We start from the raw sequence: 16,974 nt of genomic DNA on the forward strand, positions 1-16,974 counted from the left end.
CTTCTGATCTACTTTATTTTAATTTTTTCGTTTCAATGATCTGAAAGCATACGACAAGTTGTAATACCGTCGTGTTACTATTTTAATACTCTTAAGCATCAGCATCGACATAGAAAGTTTCAAAAAGTCCACTCTTCAGTACAAGTCCATGGACTGGTTTACCTGGACCCAAACACAAAACTTGGGTGACTCCGTCGCGCAGTAAGTTTTCCAAAGATGCAAGCCATTGCACAGGCTTCAGATTCGCAGCAATGGTGGATCCGATCTCCGTCAGAGTATCTGGACCCAAAGTATGACCAGCCAAGTTGCTAACGATGTATGGAGGATCAGGCAGAGCTTCTGGGAACTTAGGGAACAGGTTGACCAAATCCAATAAATGTGATTCAATTGGTGCTAAGACACTTGAATGGAAAGGTATAGTTACTGGCAACTTTACACCTTTAATGATTAGCTTCTGATTGGTAAGATCTTTTATTGACTCTTCTACACTATCCAATGGACCCAGAAGTGTAAGCTGGAATTTCCCATTGATATTTGCCAATACCCCGAGCCCTTGTACGATCTCCAATACTTTTTCAAAGTTGGCAGGACGAAGATTCACTGCATACATTCCATACTCTTCTGAGGGAAACATTTTCTCCATAAGCTCACCTCGTTTCCTAACCAATTGTAGCACTTGAGAGAAGGTAAGTGATCCTTTCAATAGTAAGGCAGAATATTCACCTAAACTGTGTCCCAAGAGAAATGATGCTCCCTTGGCCAAGTTGACTCCGTAGATTTGTTCGTAGAGTTGGTGGATCACATATGTTGTAGCAACTATAGCTGGTTGAGCATTACTGGTGTGCCTAAAGAAAACATTATTCGTATCAGGGTTCTCTTCAAATAGGTGATCTGTGAACTTGAACCCAAGGGACTCGTCGATCTCTTCTAGAATAGGACTAATCTCCTTCTTGTACTGTTTGTATGGGGTTAAATAGCCTTGAGGTCTAATGTATCCTTGACCAGGGCAAGCCACTGCATATTTAGCGGCCAAACGAGGTACCTCCTTGATGAGAGACATTGGAAATATAGACGATTCAAAATAACTAACTCAATTGATCTGCAGTCGTATCATACGATCAAAAATGCCTCTAGCTGTGTTGTTGCTTTGATACCTGGTCCCTTCTTTTCATCTTTATATATCTTTGGTGTTGTATAGTACTGTATATAGTTGGTTGCGGCATGGAATGAACTTAAGAGCTCCCGTCGGGGGGACCAATACGAATAGTGGAGTAAACGTAGTACGAACTACTTCCCCTATACCATCAGATTTGTACGGAAAAGCAGTCATACTACTCGGTTGTCAAGTTACTCTTATGCTGCTATGATACTGACGTAATTTAATTACAATAACTTTTTGGAGTGTAAGCGTATTACATTGGCTCCAGGTAAACCTTAACTGGACTAAAACAGTGAGAAAGAATTTAGGTCACGATGACAGATTAAGTGTCACTAATGTGAAACTACAATTTTGGGTAGTTGTAACTGCTCCGCATTCTTATCGTGTGATAACCCCTAAGAATACAAATGCATAATCTTGGAGAATTGTTAAGAATGTCGTCTACTTCAGTTTCATTAAGTTTGTAAGAGACAATGTTCATCAAGGAGATTGTTTTGTACCGGTTTACTGCGACACCCTTTGCTAGGAGGGAACAAAAGGAACACAACGAAATTTTCCAAATTAGGCTGCGCTGCCACATTTTCGCTCGAGCCAAAATGGTTGTACCGTTTGGTGGGCACACCTGCTGGTTTTTTTCGCCTCCGGTGGTGAGGAAACAAAACCGTTTTTTTTTTCTCGCGCGCTGTGCCTGTCGTATCGACTTAATAGTTTGTCGATCCTGGGTATCAACACATCCCGCTCGCTCGACGAGGAAGAAAATTTTGGACCGATTTCCACGTCGACTCGACTGGTTTTGTTTTGATTTAGCTGTATTTACTTTTTCTACCACGACAACAGTTTTGGAACCGTACACAACCACAGCCATGACTGATTTAAAAGCATCAAAGGATACTCTTGTGGCTTCATTGTTCGAACTCAGCAAGGCCGCTCAGGAAGCGGCCAATGCTACCGTCAACTTCTATAAGGCGGTAGAAGAAACTGGTGCATCAGGCACTGTTGACCCTGTTATTACTACTTTGACTTCAAGCCTGCTTGCAAGTCTCGCTACTACACTTCAACAATTCACCACCAATGCTACCAAACCCCCTCCTAAACCTCGGAGTCGTAAGAGGGCCCATCCTGAAAACGAAGAGACTGTCAAAGTCACGTCTGAGGTTACAGAATCTGCCCCTGTTGCACCTGCTGCACCTGTTGCTACTCCAGTTGATAAAAGTTCGATTTCAAGCGATTCCAGCACTACCATGAGCACCACCACCGCCAATACTGAAGCTAAACCTGCTCCAAAGGCCCGTAAACCAAGAGCAAAGAAAGTCGTCGTTGCTGAAGCAGCAACCGAAGAGACTCCATCATTACCACCTACCTCTGACGAAAAGCCAGTTGCTGAAGATGAAGCGGAACCAGAAGCAAAACCAAAGAAGAAGAGAGTTAAGAGGGAACGTGATCCTAACGAGCCCAAGAAACCTTTGACCATTTTCTTCAAGTATTCCATTGCTTTGAGAGAAAAGCTCAGACAAGAACGTCAGAAGCAAGGTCTTCCAAACTTATCAGCTATTGAAGTCAATGACTTTATTACAAAGGAATGGGAAGCTGTTGAGCCACTGGTCAAAGCACAAATGCAAAAGGAATATGCTGATGAAATGAAGGGTTACCATGTCCGTAAGGAAGAATATGTTGCCACCAAAGCTGCCACTGAAACGGCAGAAGCAGCAGCAGCAGCAGCAGCAGCAGCAACCGAGAATAATCCAGAGTATGACGTGATTGTTCAAGAGCCTGGTGAAGAACCTCGGGTTGAGACTGACGTAGCAAAGGAGTTACCTGATAGTACTGTTGCCACTGATATTGAAGAAGTGGAGGTCCCTACAAAGGAGAAGAAGAACAAGGAAAAGGCTAAGGAAAAGAAGAAGAAGACTGAAAAGACTGAAAAGAAGAAGAAGACTGAAAAGTCTGAAAAGAAGAAGAAGACAGAAAAGTAATGTTATTGATCTGTTTTCCTTCTTTATGTTTTACTATGTATTTTTATTTCATTTTATTATATTGTTATATTATATTGTACGCTGGTGCTAATAACCCTTCTTCTTTTGTTTGGTGATATGGGCACGCAAAACCTTTTGTCTGTCTCTAAGAGAAAGTTTTGCCTTCCCTTGAACAGCACGCTTGTGGATCATCATAACAAAGTTCTTCTTTCTAGCCTTCTCTCTGTTAGTAGTAGAATGAGCAACATCACGCTTACCTTTACGACTACCAAACTTCTCTCTACCTTCACGACCTTCTTGGGCATGGGCAATTCTTTCTTCACGTAATTGTTTGTACTTCATCTTACCAACCAAAGTAGTCGAATCAACTTCTTCTTCATTGGTTTGTTTACCACCCATTGCCTTCACCAAACCAGCTTCTGTGCGTAACTCTTCCAACTTGGCGAAATCAGCCGGCGTCAAGATCTTACTGGAAAGTATTTCGTTCATGGCCCTCTCGGCTGCCAATCTTTCGGCTTCCTTCTTCTCTTGGATCACACTAACCTTAACTCGTTTAACCAGACGAAGTTTCTCATCAATCTTCTTTTGTTGTCTCTTAGCCTTCTTAGAAAGTAATTTCCCGTCGCCACCTTTTGTTGCTTCACCTTCTCCTTCGTCATCTTCGTCATCGTCTTCTTCTTCGTCTTCTTCATCGGATAATTCTAAATCAGATACCTCTTCGTCTTTTTCTGCGTCTTCCTTTACATCGTCGTCGTCGTCTTCTTCTCGCTTCCTCTTTTTTGAACTTTCATCATCGTCAGAGTCAGAAATTTCATATTCAACGTCAGATTGAACAGTCACCCATTCACCTTCAACATCACTGGCATTATCTTCTGAATCAACTTCCCAATTGGCTTCGTCATCTTCCCCGTCAGCCCCTTTCAAACCTTGCTCCTCTCTCCATTTGGCCAACAACTCAAGACCTGGAATGCCAGTTACAGTGGTACCTTCAACACCAAACTGGGGCAAGTTAGAGCCATCTCCCAGAGACATCTCAATAGTAGCTGTCTTACCACGGTCCTTACGAGCAAGCATTTCCGGTGCCACTTCTCTATATAAGGCAAGCAATGATCTTGCGGCTGTCATAACCGGTTTAGCTTTGGAACCCTTATATTCCACCAAATCTTGTAATAATGGAGCATCGATAGCAAGTGGAGCACGAGAAAGAATCTCTCTAATGGTATTTATACCAGCAGAAGCAACTTCTGCTGCAACACCATCACTAACAAACTCGTCTGCAATCTTCCGCACAACGATATTGATTTGTTCTGGTGGAACAAGATCATGGGATGCTTGAGCAGCAGCGGCCATAATTTGGGTCACATCACGTTGCTTTGGAGTCAAATATTTCAAGAAAAAGGTATACATCCCCAATATAGTCAACTTGTGGGTACCGATTAACCGAGAAATCAAGTTCATAAACATGATCTTTTGTTCCAAATTGAACTTGTTTGCGTTTTTACTACTCAAATGTGTGTCAAACATATGTTCGGCAAACCCTTGAGGGTCACGTAATAAATGAATAGCGGAGAAGTTCAAATAAGTTGCTGAATGGCCCGCCTTGTTCTTCTTCTTCATCAGCTTAACGGCAGATTCAAGTTTTTTACCCCGTTTCAGAGATTTCTTATTCACTTGCATTTTATGTCTTAAAGCACTCATATCAAAACCTTCTTCATCGTCAGAATCTTCTTCAAAGTTCTCTTCACGTTCCTTGTCGGCACCAAGAAAGAACTTAGCACCCGCCACAGACACTTTGACATCTGGATGCAAAGCCGCTTGAGTCATTAATTCAACTGTACGAGAATCATCCCAGATCCCCCTTCTCCAAAGTTCTCTGGTCAACTTGGTAGCCCAAAGACCATGAGAATCTCTTTGTTCTAAAAGATTGAAAAGTAGCGCTTGTGTGGATCTATTCAACTTTTGATTCTTAGCACCAGTATTCACCGATTTTAATAATTGAACCAAAGTGGAATATATTTGATGTCTCAACAGCTTGACGTTTTGCCCCGTGGTACTAGCACTATAAGCTGTTAGAAGTGGGAAGATTGTTTGTATCAACCATTCTGCGGTGATGACATTCTTATTTCTCAACATAACAAGTGACAGAATTATCTTCTCTCTTAAATCTGGGTTTAAATCTCTGTGGTTTTGAGTTAAAATGTCCCGTAAATCTTGAGGAAAGTTGGCAGTATCTTTGGGATAGCACAGACACACGGCAGAAACAAAACCTATTAAATCTGCAAATTGGTTAGATGCTTCAGTATTTTGAGGATTAAGTAAAAAGATATCTCTAAGAGATTCATAGTGGCGTAATTGTTCTTTGAATTCTTCGTAATATGATTCGGGATCACGTTTCACAACATTCTGAAGAAGAATAATGTTGGTAGGCAAGATAGCAGCTCTTCTAGTCTTACCCATTGTGCCTAATAATATGTATAAGTGTAATGAGTAGTGGTAAAAGTATTGTTATAGTGGATGGTTTTTTTGAATGAGATGAGCATCAACTCTCCCTGTTACACAATAGTGAAGGGGGGTGAGCGCTACCGTTTTATCATAATTAATGCTATACATTTTTTTTGCACCCATTTAGATTGTACGTTAGAGTTGCATTAAGGTTCTGATGTAGGCAAAAGTAGTATTTAATATTTATATGATATACTTCCTGTAATAACATGGTTTTACTTTCTATATTTTCTTGTAGTCGATTTATTTGTCTGTATCTTTGTTTGAACGACATTCCTATTTCTTTGGTACTATATACATTGCTTAACAGAACTAGTATGAAAAAGCCTTTATGTAGTTGCTCCTTGATTGCTTTAATATTTGGGTTCACTTTGGTGTACTCCAAGGTACATGTATGACTATTATTCAATGATAGCTACTTTTTCAATCCTTTTCATAGGAATTGGATACTACTTGGCTAAAACACATTGTCCATGTCAAGAAGTACATTCTATTTGTGCATATTGTAAATTTGTATTAATCCAAAGATTATTAAGGTTGAATCTCTATTAATAAGTTTTGTGGATTTAGAAGAACTTAGTATGTACTTCTTTATTTTAGAAAGCAATACATTCAGAACCATAACCTACACTATGGAAATGTACCTTAGGAGATAGTGCATTTCAGTTTAAAGTCCATTCTTTTGCAGAGTTACAAAATATCTATGGTATATTGTATTACAAAGATTTTGAACAGTATTTGAAACTACCAAGATACAAGCCTTTTTCATTCCAATGGTATTCCGTACGGTGCTCTCCATACAGAAATGAAAAACTGTCGTATTGTGTGTGCATGGCCATACTTTGTATTCTTATTTTTTTCTTCACTTTAGCATGCTCATTATAGAGAATACGACGTGATAAACAACTATTCATATATATTTATTTTTTAGTACGTCCTATTCCACTTAAATCTGAGCCCTTTCACTTCGACAATAAACTTTTGATGTTAGGGTGTATATTTGCTAAAACAATAACAAAAATCACCAAAAGATATTTAGCGTACAATTGGGCAGTTGGTGTAGTGGCTAGCATATTCGCCTTCCAAGCGGGTGACATGGGTTCGATTCCCGTACTGCTCATATTTTTTATTTTTTGAAAGATACGACATATTCGTGGGAACACCACTTTTGTTTTTACGCTTCTCCATACATCGGAATTTTGAAAAAACTTAAAAATAAACAACCAATTGGGCAGTTGGTGTAGTGGCTAGCATATTCGCCTTCCAAGCGGGTGACATGGGTTCGATTCCCGTACTGCTCATTATATTTTTTAGTTTTGGAAAGCTTAACATATTCTTTGAAGGTACTTGGGCTTACCTGTAAAGGTAAAGGTAAATATGGCCGTTTTCTATTACTGTAAGGACGAATATCCACCTTCTTGTTTTTATGAATTAAACAGACTTTATATTAGAATATTATAGTCTACGGCTACACTTTTACCAACTCTCAGTTTAATGAATTAAAGTAACAGCTACACAGTATTCCAGGTACAAGCTGAATGGAAACAGATGCTTTCAATTTAAACAGATAAGATAGTTAATACGTTTAATATACCTAGACAACCTTCCGTACTATTTTTTTGTTAAGGATATCATGTGTTCATCGAAACCACATCCAAGGTATACAACCTTAAAAGCGCTACCCTTTCTCTTTTTGCTGAATGATACCACATATTCGTGGGAAAACCAAAACAATACACTTTAACATGTCCAGCAACATTCGGAATATCAAAAACTTATTTCAACAACGAGCGGGCAGTTGGTGTAGTGGCTAGCATATTCGCCTTCCAAGCGGGTGACATGGGTTCGATTCCCGTACTGCTCATTATATTTTTTCTCTCCTCCACATTACTTTTTATTTTTGCAGTGCTTTGCGCGTTGTTTGGCTCTTCCTTTATATGTAGGGTCTATTTTGATTTGAGATCCAAGGCAAACCTTCTTTAACCAAACATAACATTATTCTTTTAAAGGTGGTCCAGAAACACCCAAAGTATTTGGACTGAATCGCCACCAACTAATAAGTTTCCCGTTATGGCCAGAAGGAAAGAAAAACCGGTTCCACCTTTGGTGGCAGGCATTGTTGATGCTGACAGTTTAAGGAATGCAATGGCCACACTATTCCAAGAAGCCCAACATACAACTTCAAGTCATCGGAAACTTGTTATTATGCTTGGACTTGTGTTTAACAAGTCTGTGGAGATCGGGTTACTTGATTCGTTTGGATTCCACTTCACTAAGTTGATAAACAAGAGTTTAGGGTTGAAAAAGGGTGAGAGAGCAGCTGATAGAATTGCCAAATATGTGGCGGTGTTTGTGGGAGCTTTGAATGCTGAGGGGGGTGGTGGTCAAACCATCACCACAACCAAGTATGATGAGGATCTGGTGTCTAGATTTGTAAACTATATGGTCCTCCACTTATTGCGGGGTGTTGATTCCAAGGATAAGAATGTACGATTTCGGGTGGTTCAATTGTTGGGATATTTGATTATTCAATTACAGGAGATTGACCATGAAGTTTACCAAGCTTTAAGAGCAGTATTAATTGCAAGATTAAAGGATAAGGAGTCAATTGTAAGAATCCAGGCCATAGTAGCATTATCTCGTTTCCAAAGTATAGAAGGTGATGATATTGAAGATGAAGATAAGAATGATTTAATCACTGAAGAAGTTAAAAAAGCAATGAGATGTGATGAGGTTGCAGAAGTTAGAAGAGCAGCCCTTATAAATCTTAAAAGGGATAAATCAACTATTCCCGATTTGTTAGAAAGGGCACGAGACTTAAATGGTATAAATAGACGTTTAGTCTTTACAAGATTATTGAAAGAGTTAGGAGGGTATTCAGTTTTAACCAACAAGGAACGTGAACAGCTATTGACTTGGAGTTTTAATGATAGAGACGAACTGGTAGTTAGGGCATCTCTAAAGTTGGTTACCGGAGATTGGTACACTGCTGTGGGGAACGATCTAGAAGAATTGGTAGGTGCTTTTAATGTAACCAAAAGCGAAGTTGCAGAACTCACAATGCAGAATATTTACAAAGCAAGTCACGAAACTCTAGGGCTGCTTAACATTGATAAAATCAACTTGAAACTGTTAACAGTCGAAAGAGTGTTTATTTTAAGAACATTCTATACATATTGTGATAAAAATAACTTGTATGAGATGATAGACTCCATATATCCTGAATCTGCAGAGCTAGCTGTTGTGCTTGGAAAGTACCTAGAGGTTAGAATGAAACAAATTGAATCAGATAAAGAGGCAAGCTCACTAATAGCAACAAAAAATCAAAGATTAAGGCAATTTAGGAATACAAGAAGCCAAATGCTTGCAAGAATGTATAAAGCATTAGCTGATCGTGAGAAGTTGAAGAAAACTTTAGTGGAATTATCTACTGAAATAGACCATATTAATGGATATATTACAGAGATAAAAGATCGATTGTATAAGTTAAGGACTGGATTAGCTGATAGAGTTCCTTTACAAGCTGGTGATGAAGATCCCAGCGAAGAAGATTACTTTCTTTCATTCACACCAGAACAATTGCATGGCGAATCAAAGAGTGCCAAAAAGGCGTTAAAGGATGTCAATGAAAAAGTCGAAGAAGTCAAAGGCCAAAGAAATGAATTAAAAATTAAACTAACTGATTTAGATCTTGATTTTGATAATATCAATAATGAGATAGAGATTACACTTTCAGATAGTATGCAAAACCAGAAATTGGTAGAGTATAATGAAAGTCTAGATGATGTGAATTTCATTATCGAGAATTTATTACTTATTGCTGCAGACTTTGATTTTGGAGACGAAGTAGGAAGACGTGAGATGTTGAAAGTCATTAGAGAGCAATTATTAAGGAACCATTTGACTGGACAAGCATTTTCGGAAAAGTTAGTGGAAGTTACATTACGTGTTTTGAAAAGGATATCTTATCATGAAAGGGATTTTGCTGCCATGTGTACTGAAATTGTCAATGATATTTTGGATGATGGTGCACAAGATGATGCCGAGGACACATTCCATTCAGCACATGATGGCTTTGATGAAGATTCGTCTTCTGAAGATGAGGAAGGTTCCAGTCATTTGAAAAAGAAAAGAAAGGTGGAAACCCCATTCACAATTGATGAAGAAATCGCTCTTCGTTGTCTCAAAATCACAAAGCACGTTTTGGAACTAATTGAAACACCATTGGAACAAGATACTTCTCTTTCTTCGCTTAGGTTCAGCTTGGTTAACTATGCTTTACGTCAATCTGATATAGCTGATATCTATGCTTTGGGTCTTGAGTGCCTAGGTTTATTCTGTTTACTTGATAAGTCTTGTGCAAAGGATAACTTTGACATGTTTTTACGTAAGCTAAAGGATACCCCTGAATCCATTAGGATTATATGCTTTAAAGCCATTGTGGATATTTTATCCAGTTACGGTGTGTCTGGATTGGAAAAGGAAGATATAGGATTTCAAATTGCCAGGAGTTTCTTTAGAAATCTTAAGGACGACACAATGCCTAAATTGCAAGCAGTTGTGGCCGGTGGTATTTGTAAATTATTTCTTGCAGATATATTTGGAGAGACTAACAAAGAAGTTGATTTGGGCAATGAGCACGAGCTTCAATTACTTGAATCGTTGGTGATTACATATTTTAGAACCCACACAGGAGTTAATGAGGAATTACGGCAAACTTTAAGTTTCTGCATACCCGTGTATGCCTTTAGTTATACCACACATCAAATGCGTATTGCACAATTATGTGGTGATTGCTTCTTTAGACTTTTTCCCAGTGAAGTCATTGAGGAGAAGGTAATAGACGATGATAAAGAAGAAGAGCAACAACAAGGAGGCAGAAAGAAAAAGAGAAATAGGAGGACCAAAAAGGATGAATACAAGGAAGGGGACGAGAAACGAATTACCGAATTAGCACCTACTAGAGTACTTCTGCAATTGATTCAATGGTGTGATCCTAGAAACATTGTTAATGTGTCAATTGAAGATGCCAACAAATCATCCAGTCATTTATTGCTCTGTGCATCAATGCTTTCAATATTAGATGACAAGGATACAAGTAAAAGTGCAAAGAAAGCAGTTGTCAACTCTTTGGGAAAGCTCTTTTTTGGTGATAATATCACCCTCCCAGGGATGAAGTCACTCCAGCAATCTTTGAATGCAACCAAACTGATCATCTATGACGATACTTTGGGAACTTACGATAAGCACAACCGCAAGAACATGCAAGCATTTTGCGAATCCATTGACTTGGCTGTAGCTCAATTGGAAAGAAAAGCAGAACTTGCTGGAGTACTGATTATTGATCTTGAACCAGATGTGGAAGCTGATACTGGATTAAATAGTGAAAAGGAAGAGAACCCAGAGGAGGATAAAGAAGAAGAAGTAGAAGAAGAAGAAGAAGAAGAAGGTGAGAATCAGCTAGTGAGAGAGGATGTGCAACCCAAAACAGATGCAGACCTAGAAATGGAGAGGACTTTAGACCGAATTGATAAATTGTTATACGAAGAGGAAAAAGTCGAATACGATATCGCGATGGAAGATGCAGAAGATGCAAAGGAAACAGAAGCGGCCGAGCATTTACAAACTAGTGACGGAGGCATAGAAGCCATTCATGGAACTGAAAATGGTACTAACAATATCGAAGTTGATGTCCGTGTCGAAGAAGAAGTTCATTCCAGTAGTAGTAGTGGATAATCAGTGAGTCTAACTAAGAGGTAAATGAAGCATGAGAATTTGCAACTACGACTGCAACTACAATTGCAACTTGATCCAACCGGAACTGGTTGCCGGATTCAGTTTTAAGTTCCACATACGCATGGAACATAATATTATCCCGCTACCTTTCAAATAAGTGATAGCAGGAACGAGATGCATTTTCATCCTGCATGTACAGCGTAGATGCCAAACAATGTGCACACCCACGTCGCGTTTATTTTGGTTTTCGTTTATGGTTACTGGCCTATACGAGGGAACGAGGTGAAGATCTGACACAAAACACACACGATTAACACCATTGGAATATAAAAGGCTTGACAAATATTTCACCTTTAGAATTTATTGGACAAAGAGGCATTTTCCATAATAAAAAGGATTTCAACAGTCCCCAGTTTATTCGTATACTAATTTGACATCATTACATACACACAATAATGCCAGTCACAGAACAAGATTCCACCAAGCTGAAGGATTTCACCAGAGATAAGGACTTCACCAAAGCCATGCACGGTGAAAGTTACAAGAAGAAGGGTTTATTTGCTTTGATGGCCAAGTCCAAGGATGCTTCCTCTATTGCTACCGATGGATACTTTAAGCACTGGGATGGTAAAGTTGGTAAGGAAGATGAAAAGAAGAGACTTGATGATTACTCTCAATTAACACACCATTACTACAACTTGGTCACTGATTTCTACGAGTACGGTTGGGGTTCTTCATTCCACTTTTCTCGTTATTATAAGGGCGAAGCTTTCAGACAAGCTACTGCTAGACACGAACACTACTTGGCCCACAAGATGAACATCCACGAAGACATGAAGGTTTTGGATGTTGGTTGTGGTGTTGGTGGACCCGGTAGAGAAATTTGTAGATTTACTGATTGTGAGATTGTTGGTTTGAACAACAATGATTATCAAATTGAAAGAGCCAACTTTTATGCCAAAAAGTATAAGTTGGATCACAAGTTATCATATGTCAAGGGTGACTTTATGAAAATGGACTTTGAACCAGAAACTTTTGATGCTGTTTATGCCATCGAAGCCACTGTCCACGCCCCAGTCTTGGAGGGTGTTTACTCTGAAATCTACAAGGTTTTGAAGCCTGGTGGAGTTTTCGGTGTTTATGAATGGGTCATGACTGATGCTTATGATGAAACCAACGAGGAACATCGTGCTATTGCATATGGTATTGAACTTGGTGACGGGATCCCCAAAATGTATAAGAGAGAAGTTGCTGAAAAGGCTTTACAGAATGCTGGGTTTGAAATTGAATACCAACAAGATATGGCCGACAAGGATGATGATATTCCATGGTACTACCCATTAGCTGGTAACTGGAAATATATTCAAACTTTAGGAGATATTGCTACTGTTTTCAGAACTTCATGGTTAGGCAGAAAGATTACTACTGAAACTGTTGGCTTGATGGAAAAGATTGGTTTAGCACCTGCTGGATCCAAAGAAGTTACCAATGCTTTAGAACAAGCTGCTGTTTATTTGGTTGCTGGTGGTGAAAAGAAGTTATTCACCCCAATGATGTTGTATGTTGCTAGAAAGCCATTGAAGGGAGAATCTGCAGACTTCTCCACTGCCAATAGAACTGTGGCTTAAACGTCGTTAAGGAATTTTGTACCATAGAAGTATATCACTAGAGATAAATTGTTAATTAATTAGGAGAGCCTACAGTAGTTTTATGGTATGCGCACGACCGCGACATTGATGATGACATAAGTGACTCGTAAAGAATACCAATAACTTTAGTATAAGTAGGCCCATAGTAATAATTTATGGAACATCTAATTAGTTTTACTATGCACCGTAATCAAACTTTGACTCACCACGTAACTGATTTCATACACCTTATGGCAATGATAAGAAAGTACTGCATGTGAAGATAGCAAGAAGATGTAGATGGCAGTGGCAGTGGCAGGTGTCCATTATAAATGACATCACATCCATCTGTGCCACACACGACTCAATTTCACGACAATTATATATGTCTATAGTGAGACCCCTTTACTGGTGAAACTGAACTCCATTTTCACCACAGCACACCATGCCATTGACCAACCCGACTCTTGAAGGGTACAATGTCGTACGAAACATGTGGATGAAGTACTACAACCCACTGAAAGGCACATTTATCGCTCCCCAGAAATGCAATGGGTGTTACAACGACGACCGGTTTGTTATATGGGCCGTAGCGGTAGCCGTTCAAGCCGTGGTTGATAGTGCACGGATTTACCCTGAGATGATCCCGTTGATTGAACCCAGTATCCGGATTTTCCAGAAGTACAAGAACACGCAGATGAAGGGTTTTTCCGCTGCGGAAAATGGAGGGGCAGACAAGGATATTTATTATGATGATGATGCGCAAGTTGCCAGTTGTATGCTTACGGCGTTTGAAGTGACGGGAGATAAGCGGTATTTGGATCAAGGTAGAGAATTGGTGCGGTTTTTAATGGGAGGTTGGAATGATGATCCTCATGCGGTTACCAAGGGGGGGGTCTTGTGGCATGTATCTAAAACATATTTAAATGCTTGTACCACCGCAGAAGTCGCAAAATGTTGTTTACAGATTTCCAAGTTTATCCCCAATGAAGCGCAACATTACATTGACTTTGCCGCCAAATGCATTGACTGGCAGATCAAAGTCTTACAAGATCCCAAGGATAAATTAATTATGGATGGAGTACATAAAGAACTGGATAAGGTTGATGATGCTAAATGGTCTTATAACGCAGGTACGACATTGTCGTGTGCTTCGCATTTATATTTCATAACCAGAGACGACAAATGGAAGCAGATAGCCACTCAATTGGCTCAGACAGTTATCGATAGAAACGTTACCATATATGATAGAGATTACCCCATGGACAAGAGATATTGGAGAGACTCCTCTTATTTCGTGCAATTGCTCATTGAAGGGTTGGCAGATTATTTGCTTTATATGGGACAAGAAGCTCCATCAGAATTGCCAGACAAGATCCATGAAGAGATCCAAAGACATTTGATTATGTTTTATGAATATTCCAGAGACCCCAGAGACCAATTGTATATTCAAAGCTTTGAACCCCATAAAACGTACAACGAGAATAAGCAGAAATATATCGACCACTTTGAGGGGAAAAAGGATGTTGGGTTGAAATCTGAAGACTGTGATTCCAACGGGAACTCCCAGAAATGTTTAATGGGTTGTGGTGCTGCTGCTAGATGCTTCTTTCAAGGTGCCAGAGTTGTACCCAGAATTGGTTAAAATAATCAGGTATTATTTTGTAGTTTATATTTTGTTCAATGATATTGTTTCTGTTTTAAAAGTTCAACTTGGGGAGGTTGAATGCTGCAGTATTGGGTAACATCAATTGAGGTCTTTCAATTATGAGAATGGAATCATCACCAAAATCGCCTACTGTCATAATGGGCCTGTACTTTGATGTAAACCAAAATGGAATTTTATCTTTAACACCGTCATTTTCGTCATCATCTTCACCATTTCTTAATTTATCAATCTGTCTTTGCTTGAGAGAAAGCTCTAATAGCTCAACATTATTGGAGTCATAAACATCATTACTTCCATCAACCAATTGATCATCGACAACGGAAGCATTCCCTATACTTAACCCATCTCTGTTTCTCTTCTTGGACGTTACACCTTGATTCAGCTTGGTCATGGGAATATTTAAGGTCAAATCAAAGAATGCAACCCATGTAGATCCAAAGATCCAGCATCTATTGTCCTTAACAAACATTCCTTGTGGTCTATTTTCACTTAGAACAAATTGTCTGGGTGGATACTCACTATTTCTCTTACTCCAATCTGTAAGCAAACTATTGTTATTACTATTTTTGGCATCACTTGTAATGTAAAATTCGTAGAGCTTGTTTTCATCTGTAACTACCAACAACTTATTGGCGTCAGAAAACTCTAACAAGTTGGCTGTAACTGACAACCTTGTCAATAAATATCCATCGCTTTCAAGACCTTCTCCAAGTGAATAAACTTCAATGGAACCATCAAATCTTGAGACCACTAAAACATCTTTCCAAATAGCCATTTTATTAATCGAATGGAAATGCTGAATTCTCGAAGGCGAAGACTTAACAGTAGCCACAGTTTCAATTTCACCTTCTAATGTGATCTTTTGCTCCTCTTCATTAATACCAAACTTGTATAATTCATCTTCAGTGGTCAACACAAGAAGCTTATTTCCTCCATATAGCTTTACTTGTTTGGCACCATCAATCATAGTAGAAAACTCCAGATCCCTAAGTTTCAGAACCTTCAACTTCCCATTGGTTGATGCCACCGACAATTCAAAGACTTTAATTGAACTCAAAGTTGCAACAACCAATAAACTGGCATCTCTATTGAAGTCAATGCTGGTTATGTTTTCATCATCTGCCAATGTGAGTTTAGCTACTAGCTTATGCTTTTCATCAACTAGACTCCATATCTTGACTTGTTGATCTTGGAATAATGCAATAAGGTTGTTTTCCTTGTTGACAACCACATTTGAATGTTGTTGGTTGATTAACAACTTTCTGTATTTACCATCTTGGAATTGGTCAAGCTTCTGAACAACTATAGCTCTTTCAACACCTCCACTGACCAATAAACTGTATCCCTTGCATTCAAAAGTTGACATGGTTCTGACATCATTGGAATGTAACAATCGATTGAAACTATGGACCCATCTTGTATTCTTAGAGGTTGATATTAAAGTAAATTGATGAATCTTCCGATCCACACCAGCAGAAAAGATCTTCTCTTGTTGACTATCTTTAGTCAAACAGAGTACATCAGCATCATGCACTTTGAAGCTTTGTAGTAAGGTGAAGTTTTCTAAATCCCAAAATTTAACAGATCCTGTAGAATCTCCACTAACAACTTGTCCCTTATCTGGTAACACGACAACTGACCATACAAGAGTACTTTCAGTTTTTGATTTATCGACTCTTGCGGTGCCTGTAAGTCTTCCTCTGGTTTCACCACTGGCACTCCAACATCTTATTCTAGCATCTGCACAACCTCCAACCAAACGTTCGTTATTGGCCCATTTGATGCTCAACACCCTCAGGTTTTGTCTCTGGCAAATCATGTCATGCTCCAATAATCCTGGACCTCCGGTGATGTCAACAATGACAACAGAACCATCATCACATCCAATGGCTAGTTTGGTGTTATCCTTGTTAATATCAATGCTCCAAATAATACCTGAATTGCAATCATAATTGGCCAATGGCCTACCTGATTTCAAATCCCATTCAGTAATATATGTGGACCCACCAACAGAAAATAACCGAGGTGTTTCGTTTGGTTGAACTGCCCATACAAGACCTTCAATAGAACGTCCCTTAGAACCAGGCAATATCAACTCATGTTTCCATCCATGTTGAGGATTCCAAATTTCAATGTCTCCATTAGATCTTCCCACAGCAAGTCTCAACTCACTGGAAGCCCCTAGGTGAAGTCCTGAATCATGTGAAAAAGCCGTTGCCGTTATTGTATGTGGCGTATAGTCTACAAACCGACACCTATGTATTTCCATCTTATGATTCTGTAACCTCTGTGGTTCCAACTGTGTCC

The 16,974-nt window shown here is 39.2% G+C and overlaps 7 protein-coding genes and 3 non-coding genes across 10 annotated transcripts; 7 read left to right on the top strand and 3 right to left on the bottom strand.

Annotated features, from left to right (window-relative positions):
* Nucleotides 1–91: 91 nt before the first annotated feature.
* Nucleotides 92–1,060, bottom strand: MCT1 ([acyl-carrier-protein] S-malonyltransferase; the record flags this gene model as incomplete). Its single annotated transcript, XM_043191915.1, has 1 exon — nucleotides 92–1,060. One exon carries the CDS (start codon nucleotides 1,058–1,060, stop codon nucleotides 92–94), a length of 969 nt encoding a protein of 322 aa, XP_043048547.1.
* Nucleotides 1,061–2,022: 962 nt separating this feature from the next.
* HMO1 (Hmo1p) lies at nucleotides 2,023–3,132 on the top strand (the record flags this gene model as incomplete). Its single annotated transcript, XM_043191916.1, has 1 exon — nucleotides 2,023–3,132. One exon carries the CDS (start codon nucleotides 2,023–2,025, stop codon nucleotides 3,130–3,132), a length of 1,110 nt encoding a protein of 369 aa, XP_043048548.1.
* An 87-nt stretch (nucleotides 3,133–3,219) lies between these two features.
* Nucleotides 3,220–5,589, bottom strand: SDA1 (Sda1p; the record flags this gene model as incomplete). Its single annotated transcript, XM_043191917.1, has 1 exon — nucleotides 3,220–5,589. One exon carries the CDS (start codon nucleotides 5,587–5,589, stop codon nucleotides 3,220–3,222), a length of 2,370 nt encoding a protein of 789 aa, XP_043048549.1.
* A 1,093-nt stretch (nucleotides 5,590–6,682) lies between these two features.
* On the top strand, nucleotides 6,683–6,754 carry KQ657_001111. Its single transcript has one exon. It is a non-coding gene; the product is annotated as a tRNA-Gly (tRNA).
* A 109-nt stretch (nucleotides 6,755–6,863) lies between these two features.
* On the top strand, nucleotides 6,864–6,935 carry KQ657_001112. The gene has a single exon. It is a non-coding gene; the product is annotated as a tRNA-Gly (tRNA).
* Nucleotides 6,936–7,426: 491 nt separating this feature from the next.
* Nucleotides 7,427–7,498, top strand: KQ657_001113. The gene has a single exon. It is a non-coding gene; the product is annotated as a tRNA-Gly (tRNA).
* A 206-nt stretch (nucleotides 7,499–7,704) lies between these two features.
* Nucleotides 7,705–11,370, top strand: YCG1 (condensin subunit; the record flags this gene model as incomplete). Its single annotated transcript, XM_043191918.1, has 1 exon — nucleotides 7,705–11,370. One exon carries the CDS (start codon nucleotides 7,705–7,707, stop codon nucleotides 11,368–11,370), a length of 3,666 nt encoding a protein of 1,221 aa, XP_043048550.1.
* Nucleotides 11,371–11,825: 455 nt separating this feature from the next.
* Nucleotides 11,826–12,998, top strand: ERG6 (sterol 24-C-methyltransferase; the record flags this gene model as incomplete). Its single annotated transcript, XM_043191919.1, has 1 exon — nucleotides 11,826–12,998. One exon carries the CDS (start codon nucleotides 11,826–11,828, stop codon nucleotides 12,996–12,998), a length of 1,173 nt encoding a protein of 390 aa, XP_043048551.1.
* Nucleotides 12,999–13,443: 445 nt separating this feature from the next.
* On the top strand, nucleotides 13,444–14,643 carry KQ657_001116 (uncharacterized protein; the record flags this gene model as incomplete). The annotated part of the gene is made up of 1 exon (XM_043191920.1): nucleotides 13,444–14,643. One exon carries the CDS (start codon nucleotides 13,444–13,446, stop codon nucleotides 14,641–14,643), a length of 1,200 nt encoding a protein of 399 aa, XP_043048552.1.
* A 55-nt stretch (nucleotides 14,644–14,698) lies between these two features.
* On the bottom strand, nucleotides 14,699–16,936 carry UTP4 (Utp4p; the record flags this gene model as incomplete). The annotated part of the gene is made up of 1 exon (XM_043191921.1): nucleotides 14,699–16,936. The coding sequence occupies one exon, from the start codon at nucleotides 16,934–16,936 to the stop codon at nucleotides 14,699–14,701; it is 2,238 nt and encodes a 745-aa protein (XP_043048553.1).
* Nucleotides 16,937–16,974: the final 38 nt, after the last annotated feature.

The sequence above is a fragment of the Scheffersomyces spartinae genome (assembly GCF_019049425.1).
Source record: "Scheffersomyces spartinae strain ARV_011 chromosome Unknown scaffold_14, whole genome shotgun sequence".
Taxonomy (NCBI): Eukaryota; Fungi; Ascomycota; class Pichiomycetes; order Serinales; family Debaryomycetaceae; genus Lizanozyma; species Lizanozyma spartinae.